Here is a 13,585-nt window from a genome sequence, read left to right on the forward strand (position 1 = left end):
GGCCGATGTAGCACTGCAAGCATATTTAAGGACAGATATTTTTAATACTTATTTACTGTCCGTAGCATACTTTTATTTATTTGAAAACATTAAATTCCTATGTCATTGTCTCGTTGCCTGTGAGATTGCTCTAATAATACTTAAGGAGTCATCCCATGTGTATAGGCATGCTCTATCAATAATTAGTCATGTCCTTTCTTATGAGACAGTGGGCAGCAGAAAGACCAACCCAGTACAGTAATTGCTTTTACAATGAACTAGGAATATAGACTCATGTTTCTCTTTATACAAGAAAACGGGTAATAAATGTACCTACACCACTATGGAAATGGATTCTTTGTCTTCATAACCTGTCCGGTAACTGTTAGTGTCATTGCCTTGGATTTACAGTAATACAGCTAAATAGGCGCAATATGTCTACGGTATAACAAGCAGCTCAGTAGCCAGCATGATCAATATGGCTTGAATGTGTTCTAACCTAAGGATAGCATGTTTAGAATTAGTCCACTTCTGGGGCAGGCATGGGAGGGCGGGACTACAAACCTGCATTTTCAAAATTGTGTTCTATCAGTATTAATACAAAAAGTAAAGGAAATGTTGTGTAAATATGTAAAAAAACAAACAAACAAACAAAACATACCACCATTTGTTTACTTTTTCAAAAATGCTGATGTTACTTTCTCTTTTGAAATGCTTTATTTAGCTTGTGATGACAACTGCACAGGAGTTTTGCTAAACAACTTGGATAGTCTCAACAAAGACATACTTTCATTGAACCTTACTGGTATTGTCCATGTGCCCTCTGGGATGCTATCAGAGCTGGAGAATGCAACAAAACATCTAAAGGTAATACAAACATACAAGTAGTACAAATATTTAGTCACACCTTTAAAGTGAAGCTTGCAGCCACTCACAGTAGTATATATGAGATCCTTCTGAAATTCATGTATGTATCTATAAATGACACAAGATTAACATCATTATATTTGTTATAGAAATTAATCTTAAGGCCTTTAATTGCCTATGTTTCTTTCTTTTATTTTGTTGTACTGACATTTAAATAAATGTCTGAATATATTTCTCAATCACTAGTATGATTGTTGAGCATACTATATGTGCATGTTTCATCTGGATTGCGTGGATCCTTCAGATTGGCTGAAATTAAAGGGCATAATTTTCAGCAGTGAAATTGAAGCATCAGGCTGGGTCCCTTTTTGGTTCCTTTGAAGATCTGCCAGAGTCCTGGGGAGGAGTCTGACAAGCTGCTTATCCATTACACAGGGCTCCTTGGATGCAGCTATTTGCTTTCCTTGCAGTTCTGTGACCATCCAAGTGCCTTCCTCTGTCCTCCATCAAAAACAAAAGCTAGGTAGAGTATTTGTGTTGGATGCTTTCAGACTGCTTGTGGAAAGCTTTCCTTCCAGCTCCTGTGCTGCCTTAAACAAATACGACATTTAGTGGACCCCAGAGGGTCAGTTATTGTTGCAGATTAAGTAATAGACGCCTCCGTGCAAAGCCAGAGATAAACAAAACTATTCGCTACTTAATGACTACTACTAAAATAAGTGTATTTATTGATAAGTCTGCCCAGCAGTAGTTCAGGAAAGACAATCTCTAAGACAGAATTTAAACTATTGTCTTTGTATTCCATCATATTGTACCACAGTCAGAATAACAGGAGCCTTCATGCGCTGCTGGATTCTGCAAATGAAGTTTGAATTAAAATTTCACCTATTAAAATGTGAGGCAGACTGAATTCTAATCCAAGTGCTTAAAAATTATAATAATTATAATATCTGAAGGCAAACTGGATTAAATTATATGTTTATGCTTCAGCAGAGGCAGTCTTATCATTCAGTTTTAGTTGGTAACATTTTTGTTATAAAGCTTCAGTTTTGCTTCCCTTTCTTACAATTGGCTTGCTTTCTGTAATTGTTTTGTGTTTGTGTAGGAGCATAAGCATTATTCAATACATAACATCTATTTAATTATAAAGTCAAATCCTTTGTAAAAATGAAAGCAGTGTAAGTTTTTCCTTTCATACGTATATTTTTTGTGTCAAAATCAAAATGAAATGAGCTGTCACTCTCTTGGATGTGTGATATTTAAGGGATCTAACAATGACACAAACCTCTTGTGACTATGATGCCTATTCTTTTTATGTAAAGGCACAATGTTCTTATTGGGAATAACTTAATCTTGAGGCTAAGTTGGAAGTCTGTTAGTTCTTCTGTTTGGAAGTAGGCATTCCTGTGTTTTGTGATAATGAAAAATTTCCTTCCCTCTTTTCTTGTACAAATGTAACAGCTGGAAAATACCTATGTTTATTTATCTGAATTACAAGTCTTTGCTGAAGGACTGTCCCCTCCACTGTAAACCAGCTTCTGCCCAGACTTGCCGTCCTGTTAAGAGATCCCTTATGTTGTTTTGCATCTGTAGAGAAGTAGTATTCTATTGCAGGCCTTGAGTGTATCCATTAGATACAATGGCCTATTTATTGCCACACATAGCAATTTTGAGGTGGCCTTGAAGCCAAATACAGCCTAAATTTTTCCCAGAACTCTTCTGGACACAAAATGGACCCTTTATGTTAGGGTGTTGTTTCTTACAGGGGTCTATAGTACCTAGAGAAGATCCAACGTACTCATTAGCTACAGCAGAAGAAAGTCTTCTGAGCTTGTCAAGAGATGTTGATCAGTTGCCTGGAGAGGTAGGTGCTGCCTTCTTAATTCCTAGGATTTGTGGAGAAGTCCTTTGAGATTTCATAGCGTTGAACATACATGCTGGAGTGTTGCTTAGAAATTATTTTAAATCTACAGACTTTAGTGAAATAATTCTGTCTATTATGCAGTCTTTCTGGTGAGAGGGGTTAACTGGTTTATGGAATGATTCAGCAAGATACAATGTTTCATGATATTGTACAGGAGATTTACGTGGTTTCTGCTGAAGTTCAGAAGCTTTTTGTAGTGTGATCATTTAAGGCCCTAAAACCGAAGAGCTTTTCTTCTCACTGGTGCTAACAAGTGGAGCTTATTTAAAATTACATCATTGTTGAATACTCACTGAAAAGTCTTTTATATTTACATAATTGTATTTAAAATATTTTCAGAAGAACTGTATCTGTATCTTGTAAATGGAGAATGTCCTTTGGTCATTAGGTTTCATTTACTGATCATGTTGTACCTATCATTTGTTGAACACATGTAACTAATTTAACTAGTTTTTTGCCCTAGCATCCTTGTTATTGCTAAGAGGATTTATCTTAAGATACAAGAATTGATATTTACAAGTATGTGATGTTTACTATACAAAAGTAATAGCTTTGGTAATTATGGTTTTATTCATTATGAAAGTAATTGATAAATCAGTTCTTCACTGATATCAGGGACTGGAACCTTCAAAATAACCATGTTGCAGCATGAAAGCATCAGATTGTTAAAAATGTATTCCTGTATTCTGACTATTGGAAAAAATGTGAAAATATGAAAAATTATAATTGATCAATGATCAATGTTTTAACATAATTGTTGAAGACTATCTCTGATTTTATTCTAGTCATCTAGAATTTTGAAAAAAGCTTGGCAGCTTAACACAATGACTCAGGAAACCAGGAGTAAAAGTAAAGAACTGAGTGGATTTATTGACACAGTACATACAGCCATCAAAGGTATACTGCTTTTAAGACATTTCCACTTTGCAGAATTTACAAGGGTGTTTCCTTTGTAACTTTTAAAGAACTGTTTACACAGAAGTGCTGCAACTTTTGCAGGGGGTTCACGCTTTCGTTTATCAGTGGAATGACTGAATCATTTACTCTCCTATATAGCACTTGCTGAAGTTGCAGTGTCACTAAATGAAACACTGGGCCTGGACCTCCCGCTGTCAAATGTTACATCTCAGAGCCTGCAGGATGATATTTCAACCCTACTGGATGAATTGCGCAAGAAAGATTTTGTTCGATGGCACTATAATGCTACCAGTGTCCTAAAGTAAGCCTATTCTACTGGAAACTTTGATTCACATATGTCTGTGCCATGCAGTACTGCTTTTTGGAGAGAGATCTGGAGAATCCTCGCTCTATAGTAATAGATTGTGTTACAGTAACTAGCTCAGCTGGAACCGTATGAACTCTGCATTTGGAGTTATGTTCTTTGAAGATATGTAGGTATCTCACATGATGCTAATAATGTCAAATCCCTGTTCATTGGGATGCGATACAATGATGCATTGCAGTAAGTAGAAAGACTCGCTGATTTGATTCAGATCTGGCCGAAATTCACATCTTCTTGTGGATTGGAAACGTAGTGAAACAGTCTCAGAGAGTTGCAAGCCCAAGATCTGATCAAGGGCATGATAAAATATTGTCAATGGAGAATGTATCAACTAGATTTGCAAATGAAACCAGGGCATTTTATTTAATATTCTGAGCCACTGCCTAGAATTCATGCTTGTTGTCACAATTTGCCTGCATTTAAAGGTTATTTTGAAATAGCTTTTGAATTCATTATTTATTAGTGTCTTTTTGCCAGACTTGCCAATCTTAAACAATGACTATTCCAAGAGTCAGCAACATTTTTGTTCCAACTTCAAAAATATGAAATATTGCCCTAGGCTAGCTCCCACTGACAGCTGTAAGAATCACAGAATCACAGGGGTTAGAAGGGACCTCTGGAAACCATCCAACCCCCTGCTAAAGCAAGTTCCCTGGGGTAGGTTGCACAGAAAAGTGTCTGTTATTAGTATTGGCTTCAGGACATAAAAAATTAGCCCAAGAATATTTCTGAAAATTTAACTTTTCTTTATTAAATCCTTTAAATTAGGAGTAGAACAGAATGTTTATACTGGTAGGATATCTGATTTTGTTTGGTAGACTCCTGAGCTTTTTCTTGTACCAGGTATAAACTGTACAGAAGCTAAATGGACATGAAAATGGACTAGAAATGTACTGTTTATTCTTATATTTATTAGGAATTTCAGATAGCTTTTTTGCATGTATAAAAATGTCTCAATGTTCTGTTGCAGACTAAGAAAAGGTTCTAACTTTCAGCATCGGCTTGAGCTGTTACACAAGGCATTTGTAAATTAAGTTTTTCAATTACAGACTCTAGTCAAAATTCCTGAAAATTCTCTGATAAGTCCTGTGACAGATTGAAGGAGAGAGTTAATAAGATTTCCTCGATAGTTGCTCTGCAGAATTCATCATGCAGTGCAGTTGTAAATTCAAAACTGATTTAAATAAGCAGCTTGACAGTGCATTTTTCAGGATGCAGAAGTTACCACATGGCTGATAGTGTAGTGATCTTGTGGTGACATATGGTTGAGCAACACTTGTAAATGAAATCTCCATGAACTCTCCCCACATTTTGCTGTGTAAGCCATTTGGAATACGATCTTTTTACTACATAATGCAATAGAAACCATTACTGTCTTGTAAAATACTTTTACTCTTGTAACTGTTTAAAGTCTTCAATGACTTCAGAGTTTAAGGACTTGGAGCTGTTAGTTTTAAGAAATACATGCAAATGCACATCTGCTGTTCAGTGGGAAAGATGGAATGTATTGTTGTGATATACGTATTCTACTTTGGCTGAGGATCTTAGACCTATTGAGAGAACTTGAGAGACATAGACCTGTTGGAGCATGTCCAGAGAAGGGCCACAAAAATGATGCAAGGGATGACACACCTCTCCTATGAGGACAGGCTGAGAGAGCTGGGGCTGTTCAGCCTGGAGAAGAGAAGGCTGCAAGGAGACCCGATAGCAGCATTTCAGTATCAAAAGGGACCTACAGGAAAGAAGGGGACAGACTCTTTAGCAGGGTTTGTGGTGATGGAACAAGGCAAAATGGTTTCAAGCTCAAAGAAGGTAGATTTAGGTTAGATATAAGGAAAAAATCTTTTACACGGAGGATGGTGAGGCATTGGAACAGGTTGCCCAGAGATATGTTTGATGCTCTATCTCTGGAGACTTTCAAGGTGAGGCTGGATAAGGCCCTGGGCAACCTGATCTAGCTGTGCTGTCCGTGTTCATTGCAGGGGAGTTGGACTAGATGGCCTTCAGAGGTCCCTTCCAGCTTTAAGGATTCTATGGTTCTATCAATATGGCTTGAAATCAGATTAAAGGGACAAATATTTATGTGAAAGTGTCATTTATAGGAGTTGCTGTGTGCAGCATATGTGTAGAAATGAAAGAGAGGAATAGACTTTTAGGATCATTTTGAGTCAAATTTCTTCAGTATTAGCAAGTATTCCAATGGATGTGCAAATATTCCCAAAGAGACCAAGGGAAGTGATTAATAACTGTCTAATCTGGGAGGGGATTTGATATTGCCCAGATAATATCTCTTTCTGATTTTAAGGGATAAGTATAAAGATTGCATTTCAGGGGTCATTTTAATGATGAAATTTATTTTATTTTGTATTTACTCTCTTCTAATCAACACATACAATGTTTGTTAATGGTATTCCTTTCCTTCTCCCCCCCACGCTGTCATCTTTTTGTGTGCTAAGACAAGTAACTAATTTGGTGTGTGTATGCATGCTATTATATGAAAAATGGTGGACTTTTGTAAGAAGGTACAGTTACATTAATTTTGGATGACCCCCCTCCCCCCCCCCCCCCCCCCCCCCCCCCCCGTGCCTAAGTCTCTGCTTTACCACTGTTTATTCTTCACTTCTTCTCTTTGCCAGAGCTGCAGAAAATTTGTTGCTCCGGGTTCAGAAAGACTATCTGAAACCCCAGCAGGAGCTTGCTGAGCTGAAAAAGGGTGCAAGCCAGCTCTTATCAAAGCACAACAGCAAACTGCAAGATGCCCAGGATCTGGTGAATGATGCGCTCACTAACATCAATGAGACAAATCGCTTGCTTCCTCTTATCTCTAGCAACCTGGGAGAGTTAAATGTAAGACTGGACAATCTGTGTTGTTATATAAGAAAAATATGAATTTTTGTTCATAAGTTGCTTTTTAGCCTTTCAGAAAGCCGTATACATTTAAACACCTTAATATATGTGGTATCTTGAAAACTCAAAGGAAACCAGATTCTTGTTTGAAAACAAAAATAATGACTATCTAATATATGCACTAGTTAACTTACAGACCACTATAAAACAAATGATTTTTGCTACAGGAAAAAAAGCTGAGTATAAAGGAAAGTAAAGAAGTCTCAAACATGCTCATTAAAGAAGGAAAATTCCTGGTGAATGCTGCTGCTGCTCTTTCCCAAGATGTAAAGAACTCTACATCAGTAAGTTCTTAACATCCTGTTTGAGACTATCAAGTGGATTTTGTTACTGGGAGGAAAAAAAAAAGAAACCCTTTTGTTGTGCAGAACTTGGAGGTCCACCAGGATGAGCTACTCCAATGGAATACCAACTTGAGACACCATGTGGATGAGCTGGTGATGCAGATGTCTGTGAGGGGAGTGCTTGACCTGGTATACAGAGCTGAGGATCATGCTGCTCAGTTCCAAAGACTTGCAGATGCACTGGAGAGGTAAGAAACTTGAGAAAGTTGAAACTGGGAGAGACCTTATTTATAATCCTGTCAGATTTAATTTAAATAAGTAGTAGTAGCTTAATCCACTAAGGGAAAGCAATCAGCTTTTATCCTCTATTTCTTTTCAGTTGTTTTTTGCCTTTAATGTAGTGTACAGTATCTTTATGAAATGATAGAGAGGGGGGTTGATTAGTCTTGAATTTCATGAGCCTGACTTTCGCAATAACTGGTGAGTTATTAAGTGCCCAGTGAATGTATCATGGTATGACTTGAAAAGCTTGTGGTCTATGTATGAATACTTCTTTGACTATATATCTCTGAACCTCATCAAGAAGCTATTTTTGCTATGCCTTCATTATTGTTGCTTTCAAAGCATCTTGCAGAAACGAGTGGGTTGCAATCCCAAATGCATTCAAATGCACTCTTAGAATTTTTGAGTAATTTGAGTTATTTCAATGGAGATACTCTGTCACTCTTGCTCATTTGACTTATAAAATCAGCGGAGATGTGTGTACTGAAGTTTAAATTTTATAAGACTGACAAATTTATGCATATTTTAAGCTTGAGAACAGAAAATTTGCTTTGAGTAACGTTGAGCAACTCTGCTGGTTTTACTGCATCCAGATAAATTCAATAAAACAAAATTTGATATGGAGTAGCTTTCAGATACTCGTATTTCCTCCTAGGTTCTGTATTTCTCTGTGTTGCTTTTGAGCTCCAGGTAGGAACATGTTTATGTTCTGTTATGTTTATGTGATGTGATTTGTTTGTTCTTCATGCAAAATGTTATCTGTAGCTAAATGGCTATATAAATTGAAAAACTGGCCACCAGCAAAGAGAAAAATTAGAATATTTTAAGTTTCCTGGTTATTTGGAACTTTTTCAGTTCAAAATAATGGACTGAAAGCCCTTTTTGCAGCCCTTGGGAAAGACGTGATCATTTTTTCAGAGTACATAATGAATTCTAGACAGATGTGCATGTTGTAACATGCACATGTAACAGCGTGTGGAACTTATTGCTTGATTATGTTGCTTGTTTCACAAAAATAGAATTATTTGTTAATTCCCTACTTAGTGGCCTCTCAAAAGTAAAAGATGTGACTTTGAATGCAACTGCTGCTGTCTACACCCACTCCAGTGTTAAAAATGTGATTGAAAGGACAGAGAGTTTGGCAGATGATGCATCTAGAGTTGTGAATGGCCCTTTGGATTTAGTAAGTATTGATATTAGCATCTTAACTTCCTTATCTTTCTCATTTTGGAATATTTGTTCTGTAGGCTTTTTTAGTTGATGGAATCTGGGTCATATTGATGGTGGCAGCCTGTCCTGCCTGCTATTATACACTGTTTCCTGAATCTGTGCTCTAAGGCAGCAAGGATACCAGATTTCACATTCTGTTTGTCTTGCTTTCGTCTTTACCACTTTTGTTTCTTTACATGTGATGCACATTTAGCTGGACTGGATATGATTGTGTGTGTCTTCGTCATCAGTCATCTGACTTGCATTTCATAGAGTCATGGTTAGGTTTGGATGGGATCAAGGGATTATCTGGTTCCAACACCCTTGCTATAGGCAGGGACATCTCCCACTCGAGGACAATTCCCACAAGAAGTGTGTCATTTCTGTATGGCTTAAGCTCCCAGTCCTCAGTGCTCCCTTTTACCTTTAGAGTTATTTAGCCATCTTTTTATTCATCTTGCCCCTATTCCACTTCTATCTAGGTATTCACAACCACAACTGTTTTGCTTAGTTGAGACCACTCAGTAACAAAATGTATTTTATATCACATCTTCCATTCTTCTGCCTTGCAAAATTATCAGGTTGTTATTATAACAGTAGGTTTCAAAGACCTGACCAGTTAGTTACCCAACCTCTTACTGTTACTTTCATACTGTACCTGTTTCCCCCTTTCTATCTCTGCATTTTTCATGAAAAGGAAAAGAATCAGCTGTGTTTTACATTTGTCATGTACGATATTCCTGGAGAGACAAATACATGATATTGCATTCACGTGATAGTGATCAAAAGAGTTGGAATTGTGTGCTTGTTTATTATTTTATCACATGCTGTCTTATGCACAGCATGAATCCTCCTAGGCATTTTTACAGATTTTCCAGATGGATAAACGGATTAAAAGAACACTTTAAGACTGGAATTTTCAAATATCTTAGAAGGGGTTAGTGCTGAGAATTTTGCCTTAGAACTGGAACTAAAACAAGCAATGTTCCTAAAGGTAACAGAAAATCAGTAGCACTGTTCAGACTGGAATGTGGTAGGTTTACTTTCAGCGTCATGCTCTCGAGCAAAAGGTTACAACTTGAATTTTTTTGCTTGTGCTTAACAAGGTAATAAATAGAATATCATAGAAACAGTGAGAATGTTCAGTAACTTACGTTACATGTCCAGAGACACTTTAATGTCTTCAGCTGAACTTCTGGCAATGGATTTCTGCTTTTTTTTTCCAGCCAGATGAGTCTCTCAGTCTTCTTGGCAAAGACACTCTACAGCTTAGCTCCAAAGTTCAGAATGAAGCTAAAAATCTGAAGAAAAAAAGTAACGGTTAGTTCTTTAGTGTTCATATTTACTGCTTCTATTTCCTTTTCCATATCCTGTCTTATGGTAGATTCATTTTCCTAAATGACCTTAAACTAAGATACAATATTGTATATAAATACGCATACTTTTTTGTACTATTGAAGTTAATGTTCTTTTCAGGGCTCATATTTTTCTTTTTTTGACAAGAATATAATTTTCCTCAGTAAATGTTTAAAAAATTGACTTTCACTATACCCAATTTGTCTCCAAGTAGTGCTTTCTTTAAATGGCTGTTTTTCCAAGTGCTATGAATGAAGTAATTAGGGATTGCACAGTAGGTGAAGGGCAAACATAATTCTTGAAGAAATACATTCATTCAGTTTGATCTAATAAATCACGGATTACACAAGTCTGTAGGATGATATATTTAAATCATAACCATTATTTTCTTATTCCTTCTACATAGCTGAAATACAGTAACAAGCTGGAGTTCTCCTTTCTGTTTGTAAAAAGTGCCTTTTAGATTAGGGTTCCTCTATAAATTACAAAATCCTTTTAGTTTGTTATCAGTCCAAAAAGATCAGCAGAGCTTTTGAGTCTGCACCATGGAAGTGCAAAAGCATTTTGGACACAGACTTCATTTAAGAGCAGAGTCTGACTCTAAGGGAAGTTTTCGACAAAATTGGACAGAATGTGAATGGTTCACAGAGATAAATTGTAACTGTAAAATGGCTTTTGCTCTTAATATCAATAGTTTTACAAAAATGTATACATCTTATGTAATTCAGATGGACCGAATACACACTTTTTTTTGTTCATTCTGGTTTATGTATTTTTATTTTTAGTGAGAGGATTCTACAAACATCTCAAAAATAATTAAAAGAAAAACACCCTTGAATGGCTTCGGTCATATTTCAAGAAAAATGTCAAGAACATCATAGAGATTATAAGGGTTCACCATCTTGGAATAATTTTAATTTATAGCTTTGTCCTGACTACGCTTCTGGTTTGAATTTGCCAAAAAGGATAACTTCGCATGGAACAGTGCCCACAGGAGCATATCTGTGCTTACTGCATTCAGTTTACATTTATGTTTTTAAAAAGCTCTTTCTGTTAAAGAAGGTGAAAAGGTTCCGTATGATTACATAAGTGAATACTTATTATTATGTAGGGCTCACGTGGATTGTATTTTTTTTCAATACACAGAAAAATCACAGTTATTTCTTCCAACAGGCCTTTTATCTGAACTGAATGGATTAAGCAAAAAAGTAGAAAAGATTCAGGAAAGTACTGTTAAAATTGTCAACCAGCTTAATGATTCCCTGTTGGCACTACAAGCATTGCCTAACGGTAAGTGAAATCAGTATCTATATACTCCTTATTGCAGAACATTCTAGTACAATCATAATACAGTCTTGGTCATCATCTGATGGGAGAGACTTAAGCAATAAACTACACTGGAGACTCTTATAGCCTCCTGCCTAACAAGGAATGTTTTCTGTTTTCTCGTAAGCCCATAAAACATAACTGGGTTTTGATATAAGGCCCACAGTCTGATTCTCATTTTACACTGCTGTAAATCAGATGGGGATCTGAAAGCCATGAGATTACACTGGTTTGAGAAGAGAATGAAATCCTAGAATACTTAATCCCAGGTGGAGAGAAACTCATAGATGAACCTGTGAGGTTTTGCTTTCTTTTAATAGTTTGCTTCAAAATTGTTTGTATTGTGTTATGAGACTTATCTGCATCTAAATGTTTTCTTGTTGTAAATAGTGATTTCATTTACCAAATTAAATGCCCTTTCTGAGTATTTTCAAAACAAAACAAATACTTTTTTTAAAAAAAATCCTTATTTTGAATAAAGGAAAGACCTAGAGTTCGTGGAAGGAAATACGAAAATATGTTTTCTATTGTAAGGAGGAGGGTCTGAAATACTTTACCAACTCTATTTATGTTGTTTAAAAAGTAGAAGAAACCTCATGAAGACCTTCTTCATTGGTTTTACTCTATGTCCAGATTAGAACATCAAGTCGAGAACGTAAATCGTTAAAATCTTAGGATGGGTCTCCTTAACTCGCAGGTTAACACTGTTTGATATCAGTTTTAGTTCTTGAAGTTGACCATTTTTTATCTGGACAGAGATTAATAGTGGTGTTGCCCTCTGCCTTGAGCACTGGTGATGAAAAAGGATCCCTGCAGACCCAAGCATGATCTTCTGTGCCAGTTGCTGCCTCATCCCACTATTCCTGGCATAGGGGGAGCAAGGGACAGGCTGAGAATGGGAAGTAATGTGCTTACTGTATACGTGCTCATGGCCCAAATCCAGGGGTGTAACAGACCTTCTGCCTGTTTTGTTGTACATTCTATTATTTATATATGTATGTATTATTTATGTGTATGTGTATATATGTATGTATTACTATTGTGTGTCTGTATGTTACATCGATAATTATATCTATTTCTATATCACTAACTTGGGAGCATTTACTGTGTTTTTAGTTCAGGGCCATAGCTACGGCCATTTCTCAGCTTACTAACTGAGCAAGAGGAGTTGCACCAACCTACTCTGGCACTCCAGTTTCACAGAAGTTAATATTCGTACACTGTAAGCCATGGGGCTTAGACCATGGTCAGACTTGGTTTGGAGCTCCCCTCACAGACTGAAGTATACAAAGAGATGGGAACATAACTCTTGGTATGAAAGGAATGCAACTGACAGCATTTCTGATGTTTTGATTATCTATATAACTGGGTTGTTATTAAACTGGTCAGGCATTTATTTATTACTCTGTGAAAGCTGTGACTTTTTTTAATCTGAACTGCCACTGTGTTTCAGGTACAAGGAAATACATGCTGGAGGTGAAAGAGCTGGCTGTGTCTGCAAACACCAGCACTGTGGTGGGTTTAAGCCAGTTTGGGGATTTCAGTCAAAAGCTGCTGAATGCTTCGTCTACATTGTCCCAGGTTAATGACACACTGAGGAAAACCAGTGAGCTTATAACTGACTCATCAAAAGCTGGTAAGTTCACTGCTTCATTGCTCTCCAGAAATGTCACTGCTTGCAGAGGTAGTACTAATATTGAAGTTTAAAAGGCATTAAATATAAATCTGATAGACTGAAATATTCTTCCTAATTCAATAAAAATGTGCTTAAGTTTTAAAAGACCTCTAGAGGAGTCTCATGGAATGCCTTTATGCACATTCTTTACTCATGTTTAAAATCGCAAAAAAAAAAAAGATCAAAAACAGGCCACCTTGGTTAAGTATTTCAGTGTTTCTTTTCCAAACTGCCTCAATATTTCATTTATGTTTTGGCAGCAATCACAGCTGGAAAACAAGTTAAAGAAATTGAAGCACAGGCGAGTCTTTTACTTGATAGGCTGAAACCTCTGAAGACACTAGAAGAGAATCTGAGCAGAAATTTGTCTGAAATTAAAGAGCTCATCAGCCAAGCCCGCAAGCAGGCAGCATCTGTAAGTACCGTCACTGCCGATTTAACTGGCTTCACTTTCGCCTTTAACACAGGAGTTGTTTGAGATTAAGAGCATGCAA

The 13,585-nt window shown here is 36.7% G+C and overlaps 1 protein-coding gene across 3 annotated transcripts in view; it reads left to right on the forward strand.

Annotated features, from left to right (window-relative positions):
- LAMA1 (laminin subunit alpha 1) overlaps positions 1–13,585 on the forward strand; it is a 99,800-nt gene that overhangs the window by 65,700 nt on the left and 20,515 nt on the right. For all 3 annotated transcript variants that reach the window (XM_021386617.1, XM_021386618.1, XM_021386619.1), the window contains 12 exons: positions 704–846; positions 2,612–2,710; positions 3,556–3,667; positions 3,827–3,989; positions 6,689–6,899; positions 7,127–7,243; positions 7,328–7,491; positions 8,570–8,708; positions 9,961–10,054; positions 11,264–11,380; positions 12,870–13,052; positions 13,352–13,506. In XM_021386617.1, the coding sequence (XP_021242292.1) occupies positions 704–846; positions 2,612–2,710; positions 3,556–3,667; positions 3,827–3,989; positions 6,689–6,899; positions 7,127–7,243; positions 7,328–7,491; positions 8,570–8,708; positions 9,961–10,054; positions 11,264–11,380; positions 12,870–13,052; positions 13,352–13,506 (1,697 nt within the window). The remainder of the gene's footprint in view (positions 1–703; positions 847–2,611; positions 2,711–3,555; positions 3,668–3,826; positions 3,990–6,688; positions 6,900–7,126; positions 7,244–7,327; positions 7,492–8,569; positions 8,709–9,960; positions 10,055–11,263; positions 11,381–12,869; positions 13,053–13,351; positions 13,507–13,585) is intronic.

This window comes from Numida meleagris, chromosome 2, assembly GCF_002078875.1.
Source record: "Numida meleagris isolate 19003 breed g44 Domestic line chromosome 2, NumMel1.0, whole genome shotgun sequence".
Lineage (NCBI taxonomy): Eukaryota > Metazoa > Chordata > Aves > Galliformes > Numididae > Numida > Numida meleagris.